At 45.3% G+C, this 25,796-nt stretch overlaps 3 protein-coding genes across 7 annotated transcripts; 2 read left to right on the top strand and 1 right to left on the bottom strand.

Annotated features, from left to right (window-relative positions):
* Positions 1–12,792: 12,792 nt before the first annotated feature.
* On the bottom strand, positions 12,793–17,091 carry dnajb11 (DnaJ heat shock protein family (Hsp40) member B11). The gene is made up of 10 exons (XM_056579972.1): positions 16,690–17,091; positions 16,058–16,214; positions 15,523–15,620; positions 15,166–15,298; positions 14,838–14,980; positions 14,558–14,640; positions 14,365–14,422; positions 13,762–13,873; positions 13,408–13,567; positions 12,793–13,265 (listed from the first exon to the last, which is right to left on the bottom strand). The coding sequence occupies exons 1-10, from the start codon at positions 16,761–16,763 to the stop codon at positions 13,201–13,203; spliced, it is 1,083 nt and encodes a 360-aa protein (XP_056435947.1). The 5' UTR covers positions 16,764–17,091; the 3' UTR covers positions 12,793–13,200.
* On the top strand, positions 17,077–22,319 carry tbccd1 (TBCC domain containing 1). Its single transcript, XM_056579966.1, has 9 exons — positions 17,077–17,325; positions 17,845–17,909; positions 17,993–18,259; positions 18,558–18,719; positions 18,934–19,050; positions 19,239–19,488; positions 19,977–20,163; positions 20,278–20,814; positions 21,250–22,319. The coding sequence occupies exons 1-9, from the start codon at positions 17,286–17,288 to the stop codon at positions 21,494–21,496; spliced, it is 1,872 nt and encodes a 623-aa protein (XP_056435941.1). The 5' UTR covers positions 17,077–17,285; the 3' UTR covers positions 21,497–22,319.
* A 520-nt stretch (positions 22,320–22,839) lies between these two features.
* Positions 22,840–24,425, top strand: crygs2 (crystallin, gamma S2). Of its 5 annotated transcripts, none has more exons than XM_056579983.1 (3): positions 22,840–22,861; positions 23,322–23,560; positions 24,158–24,425. In XM_056579983.1, the coding sequence occupies exons 1-3, from the start codon at positions 22,853–22,855 to the stop codon at positions 24,423–24,425; spliced, it is 516 nt and encodes a 171-aa protein (XP_056435958.1). In that variant the 5' UTR covers positions 22,840–22,852. The 5 variants fall into 5 exon arrangements, with proteins under 5 accessions (XP_056435958.1, XP_056435957.1, XP_056435956.1 ...); XM_056579982.1 differs by having other exon boundaries at positions 23,322–23,564; positions 24,153–24,425; XM_056579981.1 differs by having other exon boundaries at positions 23,322–23,572.
* Positions 24,426–25,796: the final 1,371 nt, after the last annotated feature.

The following is a 25,796-nucleotide window of genomic DNA, read 5'->3' as shown; positions in this document are numbered from 1 at the left end:
ATAATAATAATAAATAGGCCTCATGTTAACGACTAAATCAGCAATTATAATTAGGCCTATTATCGTTCATTATGTAAATCACGTTTATTATCGTCGTGACCCCTAAAGCGGCTAAATATGGCCTACAACCTAATCATGGTCAATTAAAAATTAAACATTTATTGAATTATCGATTAATTTCGTTTGATTTCGTTTATTTCGGTTAGGTTTGAGATCAGCAATAAATAGCCTAATAATGATGATCATCATCATAATAATTATAATAATAACAATAGGCCTTCTAATAATAATACCTAATAGGCCTATTTGGATTAATAGTGTGCTTTTTCTTTCTAAAATCTTGTGTACAACTTTGTATAACGTTCTATACTAGGCTACAATAAATTCAATCATTAATAGTCTATATTAATAAATAATAAGCATAAAAATACCAATGAAAGTAGCTGCCAGGCCCACTTAAACACACACATGTAAATAAACATGCTGCTCTATGGCTAATATGCTCTGCTGTTAATTGAAATTGAGTTAGGCCTAATTCAGTAATTCCATTGATCAGGACGGAACGGTACAAACTCTCAGTCTTTGGAGCGATGATATGCAACCAAAAAGATTGCAATCTTTTTTTTTTCCGGTGAAAGCCGTGGCCGTTGCTGGCAGTCTTGCCTTTTTCTCCGGATAAGTTCTTACCTGTAATCAAATCCGTCTGCCCTAACGAGGGGGGGGGGGGGGGGCGTTGTTCTGAGAGAGCTGTTAGCGTAACTCTGCACTATGTCATTGGGAAGAAGTATTTGACAGTTGGAATTATCTGTAAATAGTTAATTAAACTGTGTATGAGTTCCCGTACTGCCTCATGGTCCACTTCTGGTAAGATTTACAAATGATAACGTAAACATGGAGGGGAAAAAAAAATCGTCCTAGGTTTGAAAGGGTTGGAGGAGGAGGGGTGCGCATTGGGAGAATTTGATCAGGGCACATTAGCGACTAAACAGCATAGGTCGAGTAATGAGGTTTGGAAAGTGTGTTCACTCGGCATTTGGGCCAAGGTTTACTCGACCCGCCAAGAGAATTGTCAAACGGACGCCCTGCCAGCAGTGAGCAGCACTCTCAAACATCCATACGGACTTCCGAGGTTTTCATAGAAATCTGTTAAGAAATAATTCCATGGAAAATAATAGGCCCGTTCGAGTTTTTCTCGATGTTGCTTTTATAAAAGAGAGGAACACAAGACATACAACTCCCCGCAATAATAAAAGCTCAATTCACAATTCACAAATTCATGTCAAATGTTTATAACTACAAGTTCAAGTTAGCTTACTTTTGTCCAAAAGTTGCAAACGTCTAAAACGGCCTCAGACGCCCAATAGCTAGCAACAGCTACTCAAATCAAAACCTCTTTAACTGAGGCAACCCAAGCCACACTTGTCACATTAAGCCACATTAAACTCAGCCGTATACTCCCAGGGATCAGTCATCACACAAAAGGTGACACAACTCTCCTCCTGGCACACACACGTTCTGTCAGCTAGTGCGTAGCATTACCACAGCAGTTATCCCCGTACCTGAGCAGCCATACATGAAAAGTGGGTCTGGCGTTTAGAGTAAGTGGAAACTGATATGGTGAAGTCCTTGTCTGCATCAACACAGGATAGCAGAGTTGTATCTGAAAACAACAAGGGTGAAATGTGTACCTATATGAGGAAAAAGGGCAGGCTTATCTATCCTTGATCTGGCAAGGTTAGGGTCAGGAAGAGCTACGTTTATAGCTACTGATGCTGTTGCCCATTAAAGCAATGAAACAGGAAAAAAAAGGTCTGCTTACAGAGCTCAAAGTCCAACGTATTCATTCCAGAGGACAGGGGCAAGGGAGACAGACAGACAGACAGACTGATGCACACACACACACACACACACACACACACACACACACACACACACACACACACACACACACACACACACACACACACACACACACACACACACACACACACACACACAAACCACACACGTCACACACACACACACACACACACACACACACACACACACACACACACACACACACACACACACACACACACACACACACACACACACACACACACACACACACACACACACACACACATTCGAAGACAAACACACGCACACACAACCACACACACACACACACACACACACACACACACACACACACACACACACACACACACACACACACACACACACACACACACACACACACACACACACACACACACACATGCACATACACTCACACCCATAGTCTGCAAAAGTGAGACATGGACAAGAGAATGGCCTTGTCTGCTTTACGACGATGAGAGCTCTTAGTTAGGTTTCACTTTGCCGATATCCCATCTCTCGCCCTTCCAAAAGGATGCAGCCAATAGCTCAAAGGCAAATGTCAATCATTTCAGGAGCCAATGAGGAAGTCTTCTGTCCCCCAAAGCAAATTATTTGATTTGTTTAAAGGGTGTAAATGGATGACAACACACACATAGGAAGACACACTTCCTACTATGTCACAATTTTGTGTGTGCGTGTGTGTGTGTGCGTGTCTGCGTGTGCATGTATTTATGTATGTGTGTGTGTCTGTTTGAGTGTATGACTGTGTGTGGGAATGCACGCACATGTGCTTGGTAGCAGATTCCTGAGTGGCCGCCAATGTGATAGTAATCAACCTCGCCTTAGAAAGCCCAAGGTCAGAGGTCAGCCAGCACTGTGATCGTGTGTTTGTTATTGCTATGTTGCCCTTGGACAGGTTAACATAGCATACAACATTCGGCTGTGCTCCTACATCCTTTTCTCTAACACACACACACAAACACACACACACACACACACACACACGCATGCACACATACACACACACAAACCCACACACACATACAAACCCCTCCCCCCCACACACACACACACACACACACACACACACACACACACACACACACACACACACACACACACACACACACACACACACACACACACACACACACACACACACACACACACACACACAAACAGACATGCCACAGTCATTGCCTGGATGTGTGGGTCCATAAGATCAAGTAAAAGGGTCACTGGTCCACCTGTTGATAGGTCCTAGTTCAGCCAAACTGAAACGTTAGCCGCCTACAAGGAAGAGTGAAGCCCAAACACTTCCACTCCCTGCCACTCTATCCTCTAATCCAGAGGGGGGAAATGGCCTTGCACTGAATCAGGCACTTGAGATGACTATCTCTGAGTCAATGGCTGACTGATGGCAACTGAAACCCAAGCTGAAACTTTTACCTGAACCTTTTTTTTCCCCCCTCCTCCATTTCCTTATTCATGTTATTTTTTATTTATTTTCTTCCATTGCTCTCACCCGTTAGGTTTGGTTTTATTCCTTTAGATAGGTGCGCGGCCATGTGGATACCCGTGGATCTGTTTCATCCTCGTGGGAACATCTCCCTACCGCCGCCTCCACGGGACTATGACAACACGCTGCCACGTTAAGAGAAATCCACTGAGACAGTTGTGTGCGGCACGCCGCCGCACCAGCGGTGGAGGTATGCAGGCGGGTGTCAGAGGATAGCTCTGTGTGCGTCACAGGTCTCCGCGGAGTCTGCTGGAGAGCTGCCCACCCACCTCCTTGATTTTTGTTCTTCAAACACCCGACAAAGCCGCGCTAATATGGAACATATTGGAGGTTTTAAGAGGTCGAGAGAGAGCATCGGGCCATGCAACGCTGGGTCGCTAGAGCGGGAGGCCCAGTCAGAAGAAAGTCCGATGGACGGACAGACAGGCGGGGCGGAGAGGGTAACCACTGATTAATGACCCACGGGCCGGGGGAGCTATATAAGATACAGCATGTTGAGGAACCAGAGCCCTGCCCTTGAGGCTCTACCAATGGATGCCAAATAATCACGTGTAAGATACCCAGAATGGACCGCTGCTTGTTCCCGTGCCCCTCGGTGCAGTTTTGACTGGTCCACTTTCATTTCTGTGGCCACGTTTACTTCTGCACAATCATTTGAGTCATGAGACTAAATCATTGTATGGGATTTCATTTTACCAAATTGTCCAAGGAGTCAAGAAAAGTGTGCAAGAAAACGAATCTGTGCACAACCATGACAGAGCTTGAGTGTGTTATTGTGTGGATGTGCCGAATGGTAGCGCAAAGTCTTATTGACGGATGTTGATGTATTTGCTGTGGCTGCTGATGATGTCTGTTTTGTGTTTGTGTGTGTGCGTATATTTGTGTGTGTGTCTGTTAGGGTGTGTGTGCATGCATCTTTGTGCATGGGGTGGAAAGGTGGTGGTGACTGTGAAATGTGAACAAATGGGTGTGCATGAGCGAGCTGAGCATGAGTGATGGGGCTGCCCTGGGTGGAAACAGAAGCATTAGTGTGTATGTGCAATTGGTCCTGCTCTGCACAGACTCAGTGAGGGTGTTGTGAGGGGTGTCGTGTGTGTGTGTGTGTGTGTGTGTGTGTGTGTGTGTGTGTGTGTGTGTGTGTGTGTGTGTGTGTGTGTGTGTGTGTGTGTGTGTGTGTGTGTGTGTGTGTGTGTGTGTGTTCGGGGGGGGGGCGCTTGGATGAGAGTCGCAGGGCAGATGAGTGGAACAGTGCAGGATGGAGCTGATGTCAGAAGGTGCCAGAACTTTCCATGTGTCGCTGATTAAGGAGGGAGAGCTGCAATGATTTAGATGACAAAGAATCACAGTAGTGCTCCATCGATCCAAAATGTGTGTGCAATTGTCAGTTGCCGCATGTGTGTGTGTGTGTGTGTGTGTGTCAGTTGTGTGTGTGTGTGCACATGTGCATGTCTTTGTGAATATGAATTAATGATCTAGCGATGTGCCAGATACTTTTGACACAATGTCAGAAGTATCTGGAAAGAATAATTTCATGAAAGTTGTTTCACTCTATTTTCAGTTAATTTTTGCTACCTAGAGATCGTGGGGAACGACAGGAACACTTTCTTGGAACTGGTAATTATGAAATGATCAATTCCAGACAGAAAATGAGTTATAATAAAAGCAGAAGTTATATTTCATTTTATTTTATAACAAATGAAATCACATAAAATAAATGTACTGCATTTGACAGTGTGAGAATTTCCCCAAAAGTGTACTTCTACTTAAAAAAAAGAACTTATAGCGCAATTTCCATAAAATATAATGTAAACATCCTGCCTCTGTATTAAATTAGACAATGTATACACCCTGGCTTAGTGACGTGACATGCATCCATTTCATATTCATTATATAATCCAAGCTCGTTCTATGAGTGTGTGTGTGTGCAGTGGGATGCCCCGTGTGTACAAACGTCTACATGTATATGCGCCTAAAGTGAAAACAAATGACACAACGGGTGAAAAGGACAGGGAGACCAGACAACAAGGAAGGGGATAAGTGAGAGAACAGCCGGCACATTTAAAAAAACTCGTGAATTCGACCTGTTTTATCTCAACATATAGAGAGCAGGGAGAAGGTGACGGACTGGGGGGAGAAAAAGTGAGAAAGAGAGAGAGAATGAGGTCCTGGTGAGGACAAGGCCACGCTAGGCCTTGTGTGGCTAGAGGAGGAGGGGGGAGGAGGGAGGGATGACGCTGCAGGGGCCAATTGTGGCTGCTGTGTAGGCTGGGGGCCTGGCTGTCTAGCAGGCAGGGGAGACTGGCTCTCCAGGGTTAACTGATTAGGGCCATAATTTGAGGGGCGTCTTGAGGGAGCAGCCCCACTGCCCACCCATGGGAGGCTGGATGAAGTGGAATAGGACCCTCGGAATGCCAATACCTACACACACACACACACACACACACACACACACACACACACACACACACACACACACACACACACACACTAACACACACACACACACACACACACACACACACACACACACACACACACACACACACACACACACACACACACACACACACACACAATCATACACACACACACACACACCCACACACACACACAGGTATACACATGCATGATACACACGGGCAAAGATAAACACACACACAGGCGCGCGTGCACACACACACATACACAGAAGCATAGAGAGTTACACACTTCAGCACAAGTATACACACACACACACACACACAGATACACACGCAGACACACACATTTGCCTACTTCCGGCCGTGCAGCACGGCCGCTGAAGTGATGGATAGGCAGGAGAGGGAATTGGGGACAGGAAGTCGAAGGTTTAAACACAGCACCAGAGGAGCCAGCAGCAGAGCAACTTACCTTTCCCTCACACTGAAATCTCTCATCAATAAAGCCGATGTGAAGAGGTGAGCCTTTTACTGGTCTGCTAATGTGTTTTTCTTTCATGTAGCCCCATTTTCAGTCCACCCTCATTCACAGCCAGCACTCTAACGATGCCACGTCGTCCCCTCACCTGCATGCCGCCATATTGACTTTTCTTCGCTTATTGTCATTATTATACAAAACACAAATCTCCAAACAAGATGTATATTTGCCTTTTACCTATAAAAATCATTGAATGTAATGCAAATGAAAGTAATGTGATTTTTTGTCGTCAAAAATTAAAGAGCATGCCCTAATTGCGCTCTGCGTATCAGACGTATTGATGGACGCGAGCAATGGAAAGACAAATGCCCCGTTAATCCCCGTCCTAAAAGCTAGTAACGCTTTGTTTTCCCCCGTCGTGTTTGGCCATTGCCATGGCACTCTTCAGATCTCCACGGTAAACAAGCAGCCTGCAATCTGCTATTAGATCAGATGCTATTAGGGTGGCAAGGATTCGCTGAGCAAACACCCCTGCTTGCCTTTAAAGCCGGGTTATCTAATCTAGTCAGCAGGGATGAGCTGGACTTTGGAGTTCACTGGCAGACAAGGCGTCGCATCCACTGCCATTGTTTGGAGCGGGCATAAAAACGCACTTACACAGACCCACCCCACCACCCCCGGACACACACACACTCACATACACACAACCACACACACACACACACACACACACACACACACACACACACACACACACACACACACACACACACACACACAAGGTCCTGCGGCCCGCCTCCATAGGTGGACTGGGTTTTACGCAGCGCTGGGTTTAAGAGCATAGCCTTTATGGGTTTGGGACTAGATAAGGATTAATTAGGCCATCCAGGTGCTCTTGTTAAGGGTCAGTTGAGGTTGAGGAGCCGATGGTTCGATGCTGTGACGTTGAGCCACGCCCTCGCGTACGCGGGACCATTAGACGTGCTCCAGTGGAGGGTGTGACGGGCGGGTGGGTTATATTATAACAGGATAAATAACCCCAGACAGTTCTGTGGGGAGTGAGACGGGGTGGGAGGAGGAGGGGGGAGGAAGGGGGAGTGCAGTGACCGCCCATACCTGTCTCCCCCCCCCCCGCAACACTGATTGAGTCAGATAGCCCCCCCCCCCTCCTCCTCAGCGTGCACCTCCTTAACCTCGTCCTCTAAACACCTCAGCCTGGTCAGGCGAAAGAATGCCTTCGCCGTGCATCATAGTTTGTTTTCTCCGTACTGTAGACGCGTAATTGTCTGGTTGTTTAAGTTCCCCGATACGCTCTCCTGACCGCCTGTCAAGATCCACATCCCTGAGTCTTGACCCCGTAATCCATGTTTGGTAAACCGACCTATCCTCTTTCCGCCCTCTGTCTTTCCTCGGTTCCTTCCCTCTTCCTCTCCCGCCGGTGCTCCTGTCTGTGAGTACTCCTGTCCGGGCGGATGAGGGCAGAGGAGAGCAGGAGGCCCTGTTTTGCGGGGGACTCGGCCTCGCCCCTGCCTGCCCAGCGTCAGGGTTAAGTGCCTCTGACAGCCCACCGCACAGTTATTAACTGTGATCCGCCACCACAGGGCCCGGGCAACCCCGGGGCCTGGGAGCTAGGGGGAGCTAGGGGGTGCTGGAGGGGGGTTGGCGGGGGGGGGGGAGATGCTGGGCGGAGTGGGGGGGGCTTCAGAGCTGGTTCCAGCAGAGGGCTCTTTGCTGAAAAACAAAGGCCGCTTTCACCACCCCTGCCACCCCCCCCCACCCCCCCACCCCGCCCCCCGCCTACTCCCCCACCACATGCATCCCCTCCAAAAGCTAATACATATTTACATCATTTCATAAACTATGCATACAGGTTCCTCTCTCTCTCTTTTAACAGCCCTCTCTCTCTCTCTCTGTGAGGGATCTAATATGGCTTCTACTCACAGGAGTTTGGACGCGGTTCGGCTCTTGCCGGGAAGCGGTTTCCGGCAAGCATCCCAGGTCCCAGGCGCTGATGGTTAAAGAGCAGAGGGGGGCCAGAATGAAAAATCCTTTTGTGAAACCTACTACACAGCGTGTACAGTATAGAGTCTTGAATCTGGCCATTTCCCGCCCGTGGGTATGTTCTTACTCAACGCAACTGTAAATGCGGTGCTCTACAAGTTGAGATCGGTTACTCAGGCATTATACCGCTCATGCTATGTTGTCTATAGACGGCGGGCTTTCATCCATATAGGTGGTCTTCAAACAGTGTTTGTCCTGTACCGGCTCAGCCACCGATTCTCTCTCTCTCTCTACCCCAGGATGTGGCAGACCAGGAAAACACCCCATCTTCTTCAAATAACTTCACGACACGGGTCCTTAGATGGCAAAATAGAAGAAATTAATAGAAACATTAAAGTGCATGAAAGTTGATGAGAGACAGGGGCCGATATAGAGAGAGGAACACAGACTAAGGGGAAGTGGCAAAGAGAGAGAGAGAGAGAGAGAGAGAGAGAGAGAGAGAGAGAGAGAGAGAGAGAGAGAGAGAGAGAGGCGTTTGTGTATGTGTGTTGTCGGAGGAGGAGGAGGAGGAGGAGGAGGAGTGGGGGGTGATATCCATAATGACAGTTGACTATGTTTAGGCCCCAGAAAGGCATTGGGATAAACAGCAGCTCGTCCTAGCTAACAGGAGGGCTTGAAGTTGCTGAGGAAAAAGAATCCCTAAAGCCGCTTTTTTTTCCCCCTGCCCGCGCTACCCATAATGATAGCCCCACCATTCAATTGTTGAATAGTTGAGGCTTTTCCCTTTGAGGTGACTGTCTTTAATATAGCAACACGACATACACAGCGGCGCAATGGCCGTCCCCAGCGGTGTTCAAAGTTGTGGCAGGAGAAGGACACGGCTGACATGTATTATTCTTTACAAAAGCTGCCCTTTGTTTGTTTTATGCCCAGATACCGCAGATTGCAGGCTTTGTCCGTCAACATTTCTTATTTTGGATAAAGTCCTTATTTTTTCTACTCTGTCTCTCTCTCTCTCTCTCCCCTTCAAACCCCTCCTGTGTGCTGTCTTCCCCAGTCATGGCATAAACTGGTGTCACAGAACGTTGATGATCCCACACATTCACACACACACGCACACACACACATACAAAACCATGAGATTACTTTTCGCTGCGCGTTGAACTCATCCTTGTTGCCGTTGGCAGCAAGCCCTGAGGTCAAGCAGGGGAATTCGGGCTTCTTAACCTTGTTGAACCGGCACTTTTACAGTACTCACATCAATGGACCAATGCAGCATTTATTTTGTTTAATATTAATACTTTTTTTAATAATCTCTATTTTGTCAGTGATCATTGGATTCAATGTTCAATGGGAAATATTTGTGTAGTTGTAGTCTTGTTTGTAATTCAAATAGTTTGAAAGTGACAAAAGAGTTAAAGAGAAACTTCAATTTTTTTATCACATTATTACAAAAACAAACCATGCAAACCTGAGAAATGTTGGGATGGCTTTTTTGTTGGGGTTGAGTCTTTTGCAGAGTGTGTGTTCTTCCCTGAGTGAAGCTGCGGGTGTATTTGGTTCCAGAGCTCTGCTCAACATAGCCTTGCTCCCGACAGGTCAGGCACCATTAACAGAGCACACTGCCATGTCAGAGCAGGTCAAAACACCCGCTGGCGCCGCCGCCGCCGCCACACACACACACACACACACACACACACACACACACACACACACACACACACACACGTTCATGCACACGCTCACACACACACACGCACACACACAGCAAGAGAGAGAGAGAGCGAGTGGGGGAGCCAGATTGAGAGAGAGTCAGAGAGAGAGAGAGAGAGAGAGAGAGAGAGAGAGAGAGAGAGAGAGAGAGAGAGAGAGAGAGAGAGAAGCAGAGGCAGATTGCTCAATTAGCCCTCCTCTAGCTTGTGCCTCTCTTAACCCTGCAGCTACACTTACGAGCCATTACACTCAGGGTCAAGTGTGATCCCTGTACTTATCTGCATCAACAACTCATATGCTGATGCACATGTACATGCATATGTACCCCCCCCACCCCCCACACACACACACACACAACATACACAGCTGACACAGACACCTTTTGGCGGAGGGAGGATTGAGGGTAATAAAAAAGGGATTTAATAAAGGATGTCTTCAGAGAGGCAATACTGCCCTCATGTGATTGGTACCTACAGACTTTCCAAATACACACACACACAGTAAATAAATTCATCCATGCTATCATTACTGACGTAGCCCCGTCTTCTGACACCACATCTGACTGGGGAGGCCACGCCTGAGCCGCCTCAGACTTAATAATACGCCATTGCGGTATTTAGTCATCAACAAGTGCACGACTTCAATGAGATTTGACATGTGTGAACTACGCACTACACCTCCCATTAAGCGTGTGTGTGTGTGTGTGTGTGTGTGTGTGTGTGTGTGTGTGTGCGCTATGGTTATGAGCCAAGTCCCACCGGTCTTATCAAGGTTAAAGAGCGGGTGTGTTTAAGGATGAGGTAAAACAGTGAGATGTTCTCCTGGGTCTGATCACAAAGCCCTCTCTCTTTCTCTCTCGCTCTTGTCAGTCTTTCTCCCTGTCTCTCCCATTGGAGCCACTCCAGGCTGATAATAACTCTGGGATGTGTGGTGGGCCCGCAGAGGAAACTCCCTCCACCACAGCCTTCCACTATCACTGTGGGAGTTCATTCGACACACACACACACACACACACACACACACACACACACACACACACACACACACACACACACACACACACACAGACATGGACTTAACACAGACACCCATGCACAACACAGAACCACACACACACACACATACACGTGTGGGAGAGATCGGATATACACGACTTTAAGGATAATACTGGGTTATTACACACGCTCAGCTAATACACACGCAGACAGACAGACCAAAGGACGAACCCCTTGCTGTGGGCAGATGAGCAGACGCTGCACCACACCAGAGTGTATCTGTGGCCCAGTAGATTCCTGTGGACGTCCACTGCCTGCAGCACCCAAACACAGAGAGTCCCTGAGAGACTGCCGCCCACACACCCTGTCTGCTCCCCCACACACACACACACACACACAGTATGGCAAATGGACACAGTAATGAAAGAGTACTTAAATATATTATAAAATAAAGCAATATACTGTTATTGAAAACAGAAACAATGTGACAAACCAACTTTTACAGCAGAAGTGTTCTGAGAGCAGTCCTGTCAGTAATCTAGAGACAGTGTAAGTGGATCCATCTGGGTCATAGCGTGTGTCAGGGTGTGACAGGAGTCGTCCCAGTGTGAGACAGAGACCACCCACACAAACACACACAATTAGACACCATGATATAGTATCTATAGCGCACCAAATAATCTGGAGCTAAACTGCTGTACATCTATAAATAGTGTATAATTGTGCAAACCCAACCAACGATTCTCTTGTGTCGCAAACTCAATTAAAGGAAAACGTTACAATTAGTTTTTATTGCAGCATTAGAACTGGTCAATATCTCATCAATTAGAGAGCAGGTTTTTAAAATGTTCAACCCATTTATTCAAGGATAACAAAACCTCTTCAGCAAAATACGTCCAAGACTATACAAATAGCTTCCCTTGTTGAAACCCGTTCCATCGTCGTGGCAAATCCTGTCAAGTTGTGTTTTAACTGAAGCTCTGACGCCATCCACTGGTGTAATCTTGCTACGACAATAGCCTTTTCTTTTTATATAGAATCTGAATTTTGACAAAAAGTACATTTCCCCTCCCTTACATACTCTGTAAAACTGGCTAGAAACTACAGCATGACTTTCCATTTCCATTTTTAGCTAAACAACAAAATGTATTGTCAGATTCCATGTGGGGCAAAGCGAAGATTTTAGGCAAAAGTAAACAACTACGATTAGAATGTTTTAGGTTCATTCACAGTAAAAAGTTTGTCAATGCTTCAGTCACAAAAAAACTGCCAACCATGGTTTGCTTGATCAGTTTTGAGAAAGAGAGTGAGAGTGAGAGAGCGAGAATGAGAGCGCAGAGAGTGAAAGGTGCCAACTGAAAGCAGATAGAGGTCCTGCCCTGATTCAGTCCCCCAATTCATTGTAATGACGGAATTCCACTTGTTCGGTTTAAAGGCCAACACTCATCAGGTTTTCACCTGGACGCCCAACAAGGATGGACAGAGCTTGCACTCCACTAAAATAATCCCCACAACCAAACGGAAAACACAAACATAAATAAGAGGCAACAAAACACACCAATATCCCCCTGCCTATTTCCTATTTACAGCCGATCCGGGATTACAAAAACGAAACATAGGTCATCGTTATAAACCAACTGTTGGGTAGTCCTATATTCATTTAAAGTAATGAAGAAAAGATGGAGGAGTGGTGTGGCGTCTTGTGGAGCAGGGTTCAATGGAGGTTGGGTTGAACCGTGTCTTCACAGTCGGTGTGCATCATCAGCATCCAGTTCAAATTCGTAACCATTATAGTGATAGTGAAAATGTTTGTGTCAGATTGAATGGTCTTTTGTGGCAGGGAAAAAAAAAAAGAAAAAAAAAAAGATAACAGCCAAAGAGAAATTATGATTTGGTGTTGGGGCTGGCTGGGAAATAGTGGGACAAAATGGACACTACATGGGTTTATGGCATCCCATTTAAAAATGTAAGCAGCCAATGTGCCACTCTTTTAAAGTTGGAGAACATAAAAAAGTAAAATCAAAAATATGTAAAAATCCATCAGCTTAAGCTATCCTGAGACAACTCAAAAATAAATACACCCTGGTCTGGTGCATTGAGCACACTTATGATAGTTGTCATTGTGTGTGAAAGTGTGTGCATGTATTTATGTATCTATCTATGTATGTGTGTGTTTTGTGTTAGAAAGTCCAGACTGTGTCCATTAGTAGGTTAGTATCCTTGAAGTCCATTGTAAATCTTCTGTACCGAACTTTGCTTAAGGATACTCCGAAGGCCTAAGACAGGCGAGGGAAAAAAACAGAATTAGAACGCAAAGCAACCATCATTGTGGTCCTCCTTCCCTGTCCCTCATCACTTGCTCTCTCTTTCTCTGCATCTGCCCCTCCCCACTCCATGCTCTCTCCCGCTTCCGCTCACCGTCCTTCTGATTGTCATCCAACTGCGTCTGGGGGAACTCCACATCAAAGCTGATGATGAGAGAGCCACGGAGGTTGATGTTGTCGATGTTGGGAAGACCCTCTCCTTTCTTCCACAGGCGAGCACCGGATTTCGTTATCTTGTCTCTCACTATATGGACCTGGAATTAAACACAAAACAAAAAACACATGAAATCTAGACCCACAAAAATCAAGTTTTTATCCCAATCCTGTAGTCTTTACATGTCCCTTATGTTTTGAGCAATAATCTTTTGAACTATAAAAAATGAAAGGATATCATTTTACTACTGGAAAAGAAAAATCATTCTTCCCTCAAGACATATTTACAACGCACCTTGTGTCCATCCAAGTGTGTGATGTCCATTTCGAAGCCAACCAGTGCCTCTACCAATGAGATGGTGACGTTGGTGTAGAGGTCATCCCCCCGTCGCTCAAATAAAGCATGTCTAAAGAGAAATGTAAAACCAAGTCTATGAAGCCCTCCATACATATATCCATCAGAGATTTTGCCGCAATTGACAGATGTTGTTCGCAGATGAAAGCTTAACAATGAGTGCGTTTGAATAGCTCACTTGTTATCCCTTTCCCATTCCCTCTACTGTGAACGCAGGTACTATATTGATCTCATAAATAAGGCTTCATACGTTTGATGTCACCATGTGACTGCCAAATTGCATAATGCATCTGTATGCACGGCATTGCACGCCATACCAGCTTTATAAGATGAATACAATGACAATCATTAGTAGTACACTTCTTTGACAGCGCACTACTAAATACCCATTATTCATTATGTGTGGTACCAAATTTGTACACTGACATTTCCGACAACACTACAAAACGATAATGATCTAAATAGTGTACTTCTTAGAGCTGCAGGGGACCAATTTGAACAGAGCCATCGTTAGATAATAAATGGGATTGTAAAAGAACATACTTGAGGACTTTAATGCGGAATCGTAGATCCCCGGGCTCTCCGTCAATGTGAGGTTCACCTGTGCATTATGGTGACAATAAAATCTGAACTTGAAAGCGCAAATGTAAGCATTACTCAAAGTCATAGGGACAGACAGTTGGATTTAAGTGTTGGGGTAGCATAAGACTCAGAGCCTTGGTGAGCGGGCCGTTACCTTCCCCTATGAAAGGGTACTCCATCTCATCTCGCACCCCTTGTTCAATCTCCACCTCAAGAGTCCTCTCTTCATTGACCAGCCTACGATCAGTCAAACAAAGTCAAACCACACATATATATTTACACACATTGTACACTTAAAGACATGCACATTTATGATAGACTTCCAAATGAGGAACACATGAATAGAAACATTAAGCTCCGTGGGAAATTTTGACTCGATTTGAGAGATGAAAGGGATCTACAATAGACTTTTTAACATAGCAGCTTTGACCCACTTGATGTTGGGGCACTCGTCACAGACCACCTCCTGGGTCATCTGGAAACGTCCGGGTCCGAGCTGCGTTGTCCTCATCTCCTGTCTGCAGTTGCATTTCCTCTTGCCGGGTGCCTCTTTGGCTACAGGTTTGACACGGACAACCTTTGTAGCAAACATAGAGCAGATAAACAAAACATTTATTTAAAAAGCGATATAAAAAAAGAACATGTTTGAAAATGAGTTATTGTTTGATATATATATATGTGACGCATACTGAATAATGCGTTGCGATTTTCAGTGTGATACAGACACGAGTGTATAGCCCAATAGTAAAGGCATTCATCTACCTCAACAAAGTTCCCAGAGTACACCTCTTCTAACGTGACCTCTAGATCGAGAACGATGTCATTTCCTCTGGGGATATTTCTGTCCTGCTGTTGCCGGTTGCCGCCAAACATGAATCCAAAGTCTCCAAAGAAGCTAAAAGGGTGAAGAGATGAGACAACATGTAGTATCCAGGCAAACACTCATTTATTAACATTTCCTTATTGATGTGCGAGTGTGGTTTTATTGAATACATTATAGTCTGTTAAAATACAAAACTGTAATCTCAACATGTACCTGTAACAAGGGGGGGGACGGGGTTCCAAGAGGATTCATTCCCAGCTTGCCATGAGAGCATGAACTTTTCATTATCAACTTACCTTGAAAATATATCATTGTGTGAACCACCATGTCCTTCTTTTAGTCCATCCTCTCCGTACGCATCATACTGTTTTCTCTTCTCCTCATCTGAGAGTACCTAAGAAGAGAACCACAGGAAATGTGCATATAATGTAAAGTAATTCAACCATAAATGCCACGGCCTTAAGAATAAAACGATATCTTTGACATTGGGGTCAGATTCAGAATACTAAAATACACCTGCAACACGGCTTTAGTATCTGAGCCACTCCCAGAGATCCACGTCGTGTTTTTGTGACAGCCAGAGCAGTAACGCGTGTACCAATCACGCGCAGCCACAAGGTCTGTTCGACCAATCAAGATCGGTGTAGGGTTTCTAACGCCAACCAAATAGATCGCTTACTTTGGGATGATGATGATACGTTCTCAAGTTAAAAACATAACATAAAATACACTGAAATGACTAGCAGCTATAGGTATTTTCTTTCTAGTTCAAAAGTAGCAAAATCGTACACAACTATAGATTATAGTTTATTAAAAAACACGTATGCCCACCTCATAAGCAGCCCCCAAGTCTGCAAATTTGTCTGCAGCTTCTGGGTCATCCTGGTTTCTGTCAGGATGTAATTGTAGTGCCAGCTTTCTGTAGGCCTTTTTGATATCCCTGATTGAAGCAGCCTTGGTTACCCCCAAGATCTTGTAGAAATCTCGACTGAAGGAGGGGCAAGCGAAAAAGAAGACGAGAGAGATTAGATAAACAAATGCAGGCTATGCCGAATAAACCAAATATATGGAACATGCTCCCCAGCTCTATCGCTAGGACTGCTAGTATGTCATAACATGTGTTTTTATTATTTATTTGATTTAGTAAACCAGCTAGCTATAGCAACCAACAGCATTGAATAGGAAACGAGCTGCATGGTGGCAAATGTGAAACGTTTCATAGTCGTTACGATTTACACAATCACACTATAACGCATCAGATTACCGACTATTTTACTAGTCTGCAAATCACTTGAATAGGTACTCGCAAGATAAATCATTCTAGGACTGAACAACTGGCTGGTCTGGTTCCCACATGCAGCAGGGTGATCTGTGCTCGGCTAGACCAATCACAAAGGAACATGTGTACCAGCTGGCTATGCCGATTTACTAGCGTGTATGTATTGTGTGAGAGAATGACTTACCCTGCCAAAACCACCGTAATAAAATACAGGAGCAGACAGCAAACATTACACAGATTCATCCCCTTCGTGGCCATCGGTATTTTTTAAGCTTGAAGAAGGCCAAAACAGCACCCGGCTTTTGAAAACTGGTGTAGCGCTGTCAGTCTATTAGCTTCTTCCTCCTGTCAGGGAACACCCGCCCACTGCTGTAGAAGGCCAGCCCCTTTCTTAAAGATATAAACTATATTAATCTGCATTTGCTAAGGTTGTATCTGTCTTTTAAAATAAGATATAACCTTTATATAACCTATAACTTTTTCAAAAACACAAGTTTACCTCATGAATCAATGATTTATTTAGATTAATACTGAATACATATTGGACAGCCGAACTAAACATCCATAGCACAAGGCGCGCTCCCGTGCGATGCGCGCAACAGATGGAGCTTCTGAAATGTTTCTGTGGGCGCCAAATAGGAAGAACCAGAAGAAACCTCCTCATCCTTCTCAATTGAACACCCCCCTCAAAACATGTAGAACATCAGGCTAGAGTTTTCTCGTCCTTCTTTCCACTTATGAAGAAGTTAATAACCCAATTGCCTTCGTTGGCATACCAAGATGGAACAACGTTTTCCCGGGAGCAACCCAGTGGCTAAAAGTAAGTCAGAAGCAGGCAGGTGTCCATCACACTCCATAGCATAGCTAGCTAACGCTAGCCATCCCGGTTTACTGTTTTGTTTACGTTTGTAAAGTGAGGTGTCTCCCCGGCAAACTGTTGAGCCTATTACTGGAACAAATGGCACGATTTGGAAAGTAAAGTGTAAGAAAGAAAGCCTAGTGCATCGTACTTAACGTTACATTTGCTTGAAAACGAATGGTATTCGCCAACTAGCTGGTCTATCTCGCCAGTTGTCATGGTAACGTATCGTACGTATGAACCTATTCGCATCGCCATACGACTGCCACGAAACACGTCTGTGCCATGGACCTTTTTATATTTGTAACTGCCATTTTTCTGAAGTTTGACAGTCTAGTCTAGTCTTATATGCAATATATACAGCCCTTCTCTGTAGATATAGGATTTCGTTCACTTGCTCAAGTTAATATGCTCAAGTAATTTACTATGACTATTTCTGCATAAGGTATATGCAAATAAAATGTGGTCTTTTCTGTACAGCCATGGAGTCAGGGTCTGTGTGCATTTGGCCACGGATGGGGCCCTTCCTTTTGGGAGCACTGCAGGTAACTATACTGTACACAATGCATATGGCATTTCACTATGGAGTCATATCTGTGACATATCTAAAGCATGATTTCTTTCAAAGGTGGCGCCCCCTTCAAAACTTGGCTTGCACTACCTTCGCAAGATGGCTCTGTATGTGCGTACAAGGGATGGCTGCTTCCCGATTTTAAGTTGGCCTATGTGGAGACACATCGCATGTGGGAAGCTTCAGCTCACAGAAGACCTCGCATGGCTCTACTTTGAGACCTTTGACCTCCTCACGTCCCGCCCACCAGAGGAGAGACTGGGATGGGCAGAGGCTCTGTCCCAATGCTCGGACTCCAAACAGCTTGAACACCAGCGAAGTGAGGTAAATGTAACTTCAGGTCATTGTTCTTATAAGGGAATTATGCTATCCTTATGTTTGGGTCCCCCTTTAGGACCTTGAGTATTTGATTGTTGAAGGGGACTGGGAGGTGGTGGGTGCGAGTAAAGATTGATTGGTCTAAAATGGGGTAGGTAAGTAACAGCAGTCTTTTACTTGACATTTGACGTTCTATTCTTTTTACTACCATCATATGGTGTCGAAGATTATCTGAATTTGATGGGCTAAGATGAAAGGGAACAGTGGAATAGTCCTCTCTCTCTCTCTCTCTCTTTCTTTTCAGTTATTCGTGGACACCTTGAAGTTTCTACTCTTCCTCTACATCCAGCAGCTAAACCGCGTGTCTCTGCGCACCTCTCTAATTGGGGAAGAGTGGCCCAGCCCCCGCACTCGCTCTCCCTCTCCTTGCTCTGAGAGGGAGTCGAAGAACAGTTCCCGCAACAAGGTTGTCCTAAAAAGTTAAAAAACAAACAATGTTACCTTGCATCACAATAACAAAGTCATTAAAAAGCCTGCCACTTTACACCTAATTCTCTTGATTTAGCAACCCGTCAAGCCAAAGTGAACTATTTTGTGTAGTATCACTTTCTATCTTATCACTACCCTGTCTCTTATTGCTCTCTCTACTGTTTCTTCTCTTCCCTGCCATGTTTCTGCAGAACTGGGATGACCATGCCCACCTGTCCTTTGTGTACAGTCACCTGGGCGACCTGCTGGAACTGCTGGTAGAACCAGGCCAACTCTCCAGCTCTGGCCAGGCCATACGAGGCAGTCAGGTGGGAGAAATGTTACCGCTTGTGGTTCATTGAGTTTAATACAACAAACTTGGAATAAGGAAAAAGGCTTCATATTTGGGGTAATGATTATTATCATGCATTGGAATATAAAATCCAGATCAATTCATTATTTTGTTATTTTATCTTCTAAGATTTTTTTTGCTGATTCTGCAGTCTCTGTTTTTCAGGTGTCCCTGGAAGCTGTGCAGGGCTTGAGCCTCCTGCTAGAGGGCTCAGCGAACCCTGTTAAAGCTATTCATCCTGTCCACAAGCTCCTGACCAAAGCTCCGCTGCAGGCGCAAGCGGGCTACTCCAAGCTGAGTCGCTCCTTCCCCCTGCAGCAGCTGCTCACCTGTCTCCGGCAGAACCTCACCGTCAATCCCTTCGGCATAACCGCCTGCCTGCACTCGGGGAAGAAACTCACCTGGGCCCAACAGGGTGAGTAGAACATGACAGGCAGCCATGACATGACGGTTCAATGGATTAGCCTTTTCTTGAGTTCACAGCTCACTAGTGTGTCGCGTTTGTGCATAGAAAGGTATAATGAGTCTGTGTCGAATGATGGGCTTGTATTCAATCATTTGTTTTCTCAGAAGAAGTTTAGAATTGGTCAGTGTCTGTTACTTTAGTACAATTCTGGGAACAAAGCGAATGCATTATTCTTTGTGAATTTGAAATGCAGTATTTCAATTCAGGAATCAGAGGCAAAAAATCCACTTTCCTCGAAAACGGTCATTATATGCTTACCAACGGTAAATTATCGAAAAAGAATTCAACGGCGGAAGTTGGAAGGCCCTTGCAAGTGAACGTAGTGTTACACGAACCGTGTAATAATAATATATACTGCATGTATGCTTTATGTGTAAGTCTGTGTATAGACTGCACACACATTCTTTTCATTAAATCCTTGCATGTTTCCTTTGTAGTGGAGGGCTCCATGAAGAGGGCCAAGATAGTGAGGAACACCCACATGGCTCCAGCTGGTAGCGGGATGCTGCTGATGTCCCAGGTCTTCCAACAGACGCTGGCTAAAGACTCGGACAAGCTGACGGGCGCCAACATAAGAATACACAGATGCTCTCACGCCTTTATATACCTCTTATCACCTCTAAGGTATCGCTCCATCATTCCTGGATTTTCTTGAGGGGACAGATTGACATGGTTACGTCACGTTTTTTGCTTTGCTAAAGAAATTTGTCTGTGTGTGCGTTACACAAACCCCTCCAGGTCAGTGAGTGTGGACAAGTGCCGCAACTGCACGCTGGTCTTGGGCCCCGTGGAGACCAGCGTCCACATCCACTGCTGTGAGGACGTGCGGGTGGTGTGTGTGGCCGGCCGCGTTTCCATAGGAGCCTCTTCTCGCTGCACCGTCCACACACTGACCCCAACCCGTCCACTGCTGCTGCCCGGGAACACGGGCATCACCCTAGGGCCTTTCCACACGCACTACCCCAACCTGGAGGACCACATGGGCAGCGCGGGGCTGGCCGTGGTGCCCAACCTCTGGGATCAGCCCTTGCTGCTGGGTGTCGACGGCCTTGTACCCCACTCGTTCAGCTCTCCTTCCAGCACAGACTCTTCTACGGGCTGCTACCGGCTCCTGCCCCCGGCAGAGTTCAGCGCTCTGGTGGTGCCTTTCACGATGGAGGGGGACACGTGCGAGGTGCCGGGTGGGCTGCCTCCAGTGTACCAGGCAGCGCTCGCTCAGAAAGAGAAGAGGATTCGGAACATGCAGAGAATCGTGTCGGATGCCCAGCTCAATGAGTGAGTGGCAGGATTACCCTCTCATTTCCAAATAAATCAGACACAGAATTAATGTGATGGCTATACCTTTGCTCACCCTGCGATGACACCTCTATGGAATATCTTTTTTTTCAATCAAGGTTTTATGCATAATCCTAGAGCGTGTAAGCTAGTTGCAGCATGCATAGATAACTGTGTAAAATTTCATGCAATAGAAACCTAGAAGCAAATGAGCAGACTAAAGAGTATGCTAGCTGCACAGCTAGTATTCAAAGCCAGTTTCTGCTGAAGCTCGTACTAAAGGGCCCTCCGCTGTGCCTGATTCTGAATTTGCCATTCATTGGATGTCCCTGTGTCCCTTGATGGTATAGAAGCTTTTGACAGTTGCCTTGTTCCCACACTTGGTTTGCTCCTCTTTGATTCTCCTGTAACGTAATGTGTTTGCCCTACTTCCAGAGAACAACAAAGTCAGTTCCAGGAATTGGTGACCCAGCACTTCCTGGATTGGCTTCGAGATAAGGGCCACATTCAGGAGCTGTCCAACCTGGCCCCCCAAACCCAGCCTGGTCAGGGCCCCTATAATGGACCCTCAGCAGACTCAGATGGACAGGCCCAACCGGGGGCTATCGATGTTAATGAAGCCCGAATTAGACACGCAGTGGAGCAGACACAGGTTTCCTCAAGTTATTACGCAATATGTTAACTTAGTATAGTCTTGTTTGTTTTGATAAGGACCCCCAGTATTGGAACACCTCCTGGGTATTGGGTTTATTTTTTGTCAAAGGGTTAATTAACTATAACAATTTGGGGAATTAAGTTTTAAACATTGAAAACAGATGAAATAAAGCCAGAAATTGAATAATTTATTGTGTATGATGTGCTGAAATTCTAAACAATTGCAAAAAACAATTAATCTATCCAACATTAAAATGTGCTTCACACTGTATTTACAAACTGATAATTAACTGCAAGCACACTCACTCATAAAATGATTGATCATTTTATGAGTGAGTGTGCAGACTTCTAAATAGCTGCCAGTATTTATGGTACCAATATGATACAATACCCCTTCTTTGGTAGCACTTTTCTTCCTCCTATTCACACCCTTAACCTCAAGCAAGCATGACTCCTAAGTGTCTCCTGAAATGGCTACCAGAGTTCAAAAACGTATAATAGAACATAACGGTAGAACTATAATAAATATTAAGGGAAATTGTCCTTCAGGGTATACTGAATGATAGGGTTTTTAGGTTTATGTACCTTCTCAGTATGTAAATATGAAGTGCTAATGTTGTAAAATGGATCCTAAATGCTGTTACTTATGAAAATGCTGTCACCTTCTTCCTTATGACCAGTCTGGGTCACTATGTCATTACAATGGAAATGTACTGTTTTGCCTTTATTACTGTAGCATAGTGATCAAAATGACCTTTCCTCTTTAATTGCACTGCAGCCTCAAATAACATATTCTACGAATCCTTTTAATAAAATACATTAAAAAAATGAACAAACCTTGTGTGTTTTTATGTGCAGTTAAAAACAGCAGAGCATAGTATATTGTACTTGCAGTTCGAGAATACATTTGGTACTGCATTTTACATTTTAACTGAAGTAACTTCTAGCAGCATGCAGTTCTGCACCACATGGCAGGAGTTTGGCAGCCATTTGGTGCTGCCAGGTGGGCTGTGTTTTGGTGTAGGGAGGTTGGATGGTTTCGGGGGGCGGGGGGGCATTGATCCCAGCCAGAAGAGAAACCGGGTCAATGGACCCCCATGCCATCCCACCACAACCCCCCTCTCCATTATACCATAATCCTGCCTTGCCATTCTGGAAAAACTGAATAGCACCAGAATCACTGACTCAAATTTTGGATCTCATTTTCATGACAAAGCGATTGTCCACCTCACTACCCACTCTCATTCCCGTGGCCAACCACTGTGGCTGTAGATGGAAGTGGATATAAAAGCAACCGTGGATGGGCTACTCCAACAACCAAGCCTCCAGGGGACTACTAGCACTCAACACCATCAACAAGGATAGCTTATACACTGCATCCAAGATGGGCAGGGTGAGTAACTGATGGATGCATCAAGGTGCAAAATGTTTTTGAGTGCATAAATTATGGTTCTGGGGGTGTTTACTAATGTTCATGTCAAGTTGAGCAAATCCAAACTAACTCAGTGACAAATTAGACCTTAGGTCAGATCGTATCACCTGATTTGATTAAGAGATTTCATCCCAACTAGAAGGAGGACTCAGCCATGTCTCTTGGCGCCAGGTGTTTAATGGCATTTGTTTTTATACAATACTGCTCTAATTATTATTTATAGATTTTTATTTTCAATGTTTTATTTGGCTATGGTGGTTAATAATATCATATATACATATTACAATTCTACTTGCAAATGAATGCATTTTGGGGTTGTTGTTAAACCGCCAGAACAGGTTTTGCCTCATTTAAAAAAAAAAAAAAGGCAAACTATTTTGGGAAAATGATCATGTTGACCGACATGAGTCTCTCCTTCCAGATTGTCTTCTATGAGGATAAGAACTTCCAGGGCCGCCGCTATGAGTGTGAATGCGACTCCTTGGACTTCCACTCCTACCTGAGCCGCTGCAACTCCCTGCGTGTGGAGAGTGGGGCCTGGGTGGTCTACGAGAGGCCCAACTACATGGGCTCCCAGTACATCCTGACCAGGGGAGACTACCCAGAATATCAACGCTGGATGGGCCTAAATGACCGCGTTAGCTCCTGCAAGATGATCCAGTTTGTAAGTCAGCTTCTGCCTTTGGTCTGCTGTGTATCATCTCTACCGCAGTTTTCACTTTTTTCCTAAATCCAATGAAAACCTCCTCTGTTCTGTACATATGAACTCAGGAGTCAAGGTAGCACAACTGTTCCTGTCATAGGGGTAATTCACTTTGGTGATGTAAGCAAAAGCCTCACTGACTACAGAGTAAGTGTAAGCTGTGAGTGCTGAAACAGCATCCCAATAAGGTCATGGCAATAGCACTGGTAACCTCAGGCTTTTGTCAATAGATATCAACACGTTTTATTGACATGCTGCTGCTGTGATGAACGCTATTATCAGCTGACCCAGTGTTACAGTTCTCATACCAAAACACAAACTGGATGGTTTTCTGCATGTGTATGTTGGTACCGCCCACTGTTTGTAATAGTTGTATAGTTGTAGGAAAAATATGTTTCAGAGTTTGGAGAAAACTGTACAGGCAGTGACACACACACATTTCGAGGTGAATCCAAAGTATGTTTATTCCTATACGTTTGGATGTGATCCCATCCCTTTTTCTCTCACCCAAACCGCCTCCCACCCCTCCGCTCCACCCACCGCTCCCAGTCAAGCGGGTCCCAGTACAAGATGCAGCTGTACGAGAAGGCCGACTACCGGGGCCAGGCCTACGAGACCATCGAGGACTGCTCCTCGGTGCAGGACAAGCTCCGCCTGCGGGAGGTCTACTCCTGCAAGGTCTTCGACGGCTGGTGGGTCTTCTACGAGCTGCCCAATTACCGAGGGCGCCAGTACTTCCTGGAGAAGGGCGAGTACTCCAAGCCCAGTGACTGGGGTGCCGTCAGCCCAGCTGTGCAGTCCTTCAGGCGTATCACAGAGTGACTTGGACTAAACGCAGCAAGCCACCAGCCAACATTTGGCCCAATGTGACTGATTGGTGTGTTCTATGAAGGGTATGCATCAGCTCTGGTTATGTATTTTGAATGAATTGTTGTGAATTAGAAAACGGAGGTTTCAACCAAAATAAAAAGATATCTGGCGGCAATAGTTGGCAAGACTATTTCTTTGTTTTGTATGTTTTGCACTTAATATCTCTGTCATTGAAAGAAAACCCATGTTACTGTTTATTTTTTTATTTACCGGATGCAACTATAAAAAGAAAAGTGGATTTCATCAGCCCATAATTAAGGCCATGATGAACAAAGACAATTTGTGTGGGTTTCCCACTAAATACAAATAGGAAATCATTCCCTGCATTTAAAGAGACATGTTTTGTACTGGGGAAGATAGTCTTTTACAGCATAGAGTAATAGATCTCCAAGTATAAAGCCCTGTTTAAAGACTGTTCTAAGCAATTCCCTTTGCCAATACACCTTTCAAAAACGTATTAAACAGTAGAGGATGACAACAGCAACTGTCACAAATTTAAATCTTGGATGCCTTGGTAACCAAAACACAGTATGAGATCTAGAAGAAACTTTGGCTATTAAACCCACTAGGGAGGAAGAGACCCACTCAACCCAGTCTATTGAGGACCACACACTAGTTGTTCTCCAGCCAGCCTGGCCCCTGACAAGGCACTTAGGGTCCGTAATCCTTTTCCCTCTGCCGGAGCCTCCAGTAAGCAGGACCTGCCCGGGGTAATATGGGGGCCATAATAATAATAATAATAATACATTTTATTTATGACGCACTTTATATCAATTCAATGATCTCAAAGTGCTAATATATACCCAGTCCCTCCACACATGCCTTCCCTGGTGTCGTCCTACTTACTTAGGACCACAGAGGTCCAGGAGAGGCCAGCCAATAGGAATAGAGACACTGAAGTGTAATATTACTTCAAAAAACTACACACACACAGGCTATATTTGGAATACGATATTAGGATGGAGCCTCAAGCCTGACGCAGCTACTCTCTCCAGAACCTGATTCAGCGAGCTAAGTGCTGTCTCGAAGGAGCCCCCGTTTGTCAGTATATCGTTCTGGTAAACGTTACACTGCCTGGGGATTCAAGTGAGTACTCTGTCCATCAGCCTCTCAAAGGTTGCAGCTGCATTGCAGAGGCCAAAAGGGAGGACCCTAATCTCTCTGCTAGTGCAGAATGCAGTCTTGGGTCTGGCCTCAGGGGTGAGAGGGAACAGGAAGTAGCCTGAGCAAAGGTCGATTGAGGAGGGCCCAAGCTCGTGGACGGGGGTGCTGGGGTGAAAAGAGAGTAGTCTGCAGGGGCCTCAGCATTGACATGAGGGGACG

The sequence above is a fragment of the Gadus chalcogrammus genome, chromosome 20 (assembly GCF_026213295.1).
Source record: "Gadus chalcogrammus isolate NIFS_2021 chromosome 20, NIFS_Gcha_1.0, whole genome shotgun sequence".
Taxonomy (NCBI): Eukaryota; Metazoa; Chordata; class Actinopteri; order Gadiformes; family Gadidae; genus Gadus; species Gadus chalcogrammus.
The sequence above is the reverse complement of the archived record's forward strand: the minus strand, read 5'-3'. Positions and strand labels throughout refer to the sequence as shown.

Coding starts and splice junctions, on each gene's coding strand:
- crygs2 (XM_056579979.1), top strand. CDS start 23,292: ATGTTGACCGACATGAGTCTCTCCTTCCAGATTGTCTTCTATGAGGAT. Junction 23,565..24,152: donor CCTGCAAGATGATCCAGTTT/GTAAGTCAGCTT, acceptor CACCGCTCCCAG/TCAAGCGGGTCCCAGTACAA.
- tbccd1 (XM_056579966.1), top strand. CDS start 17,286: ATGGAACAACGTTTTCCCGGGAGCAACCCAGTGGCTAAAA. Junction 17,910..17,992: donor TCCTTTTGGGAGCACTGCAG/GTAACTATACTG, acceptor TTTCTTTCAAAG/GTGGCGCCCCCTTCAAAACT. Junction 19,051..19,238: donor AGGCCATACGAGGCAGTCAG/GTGGGAGAAATG, acceptor TCTGTTTTTCAG/GTGTCCCTGGAAGCTGTGCA.
- dnajb11 (XM_056579972.1), bottom strand. CDS start 16,763: ATGGCCACGAAGGGGATGAATCTGTGTAATGTTTGCTGTCTGCTCCTG. Junction 14,981..15,165: donor ACTCTGGGAACTTTGTTGAG/GTAGATGAATGC, acceptor TTTGCTACAAAG/GTTGTCCGTGTCAAACCTGT. Junction 14,641..14,837: donor GACGAGTGCCCCAACATCAA/GTGGGTCAAAGC, acceptor GACTGATCGTAG/GCTGGTCAATGAAGAGAGGA.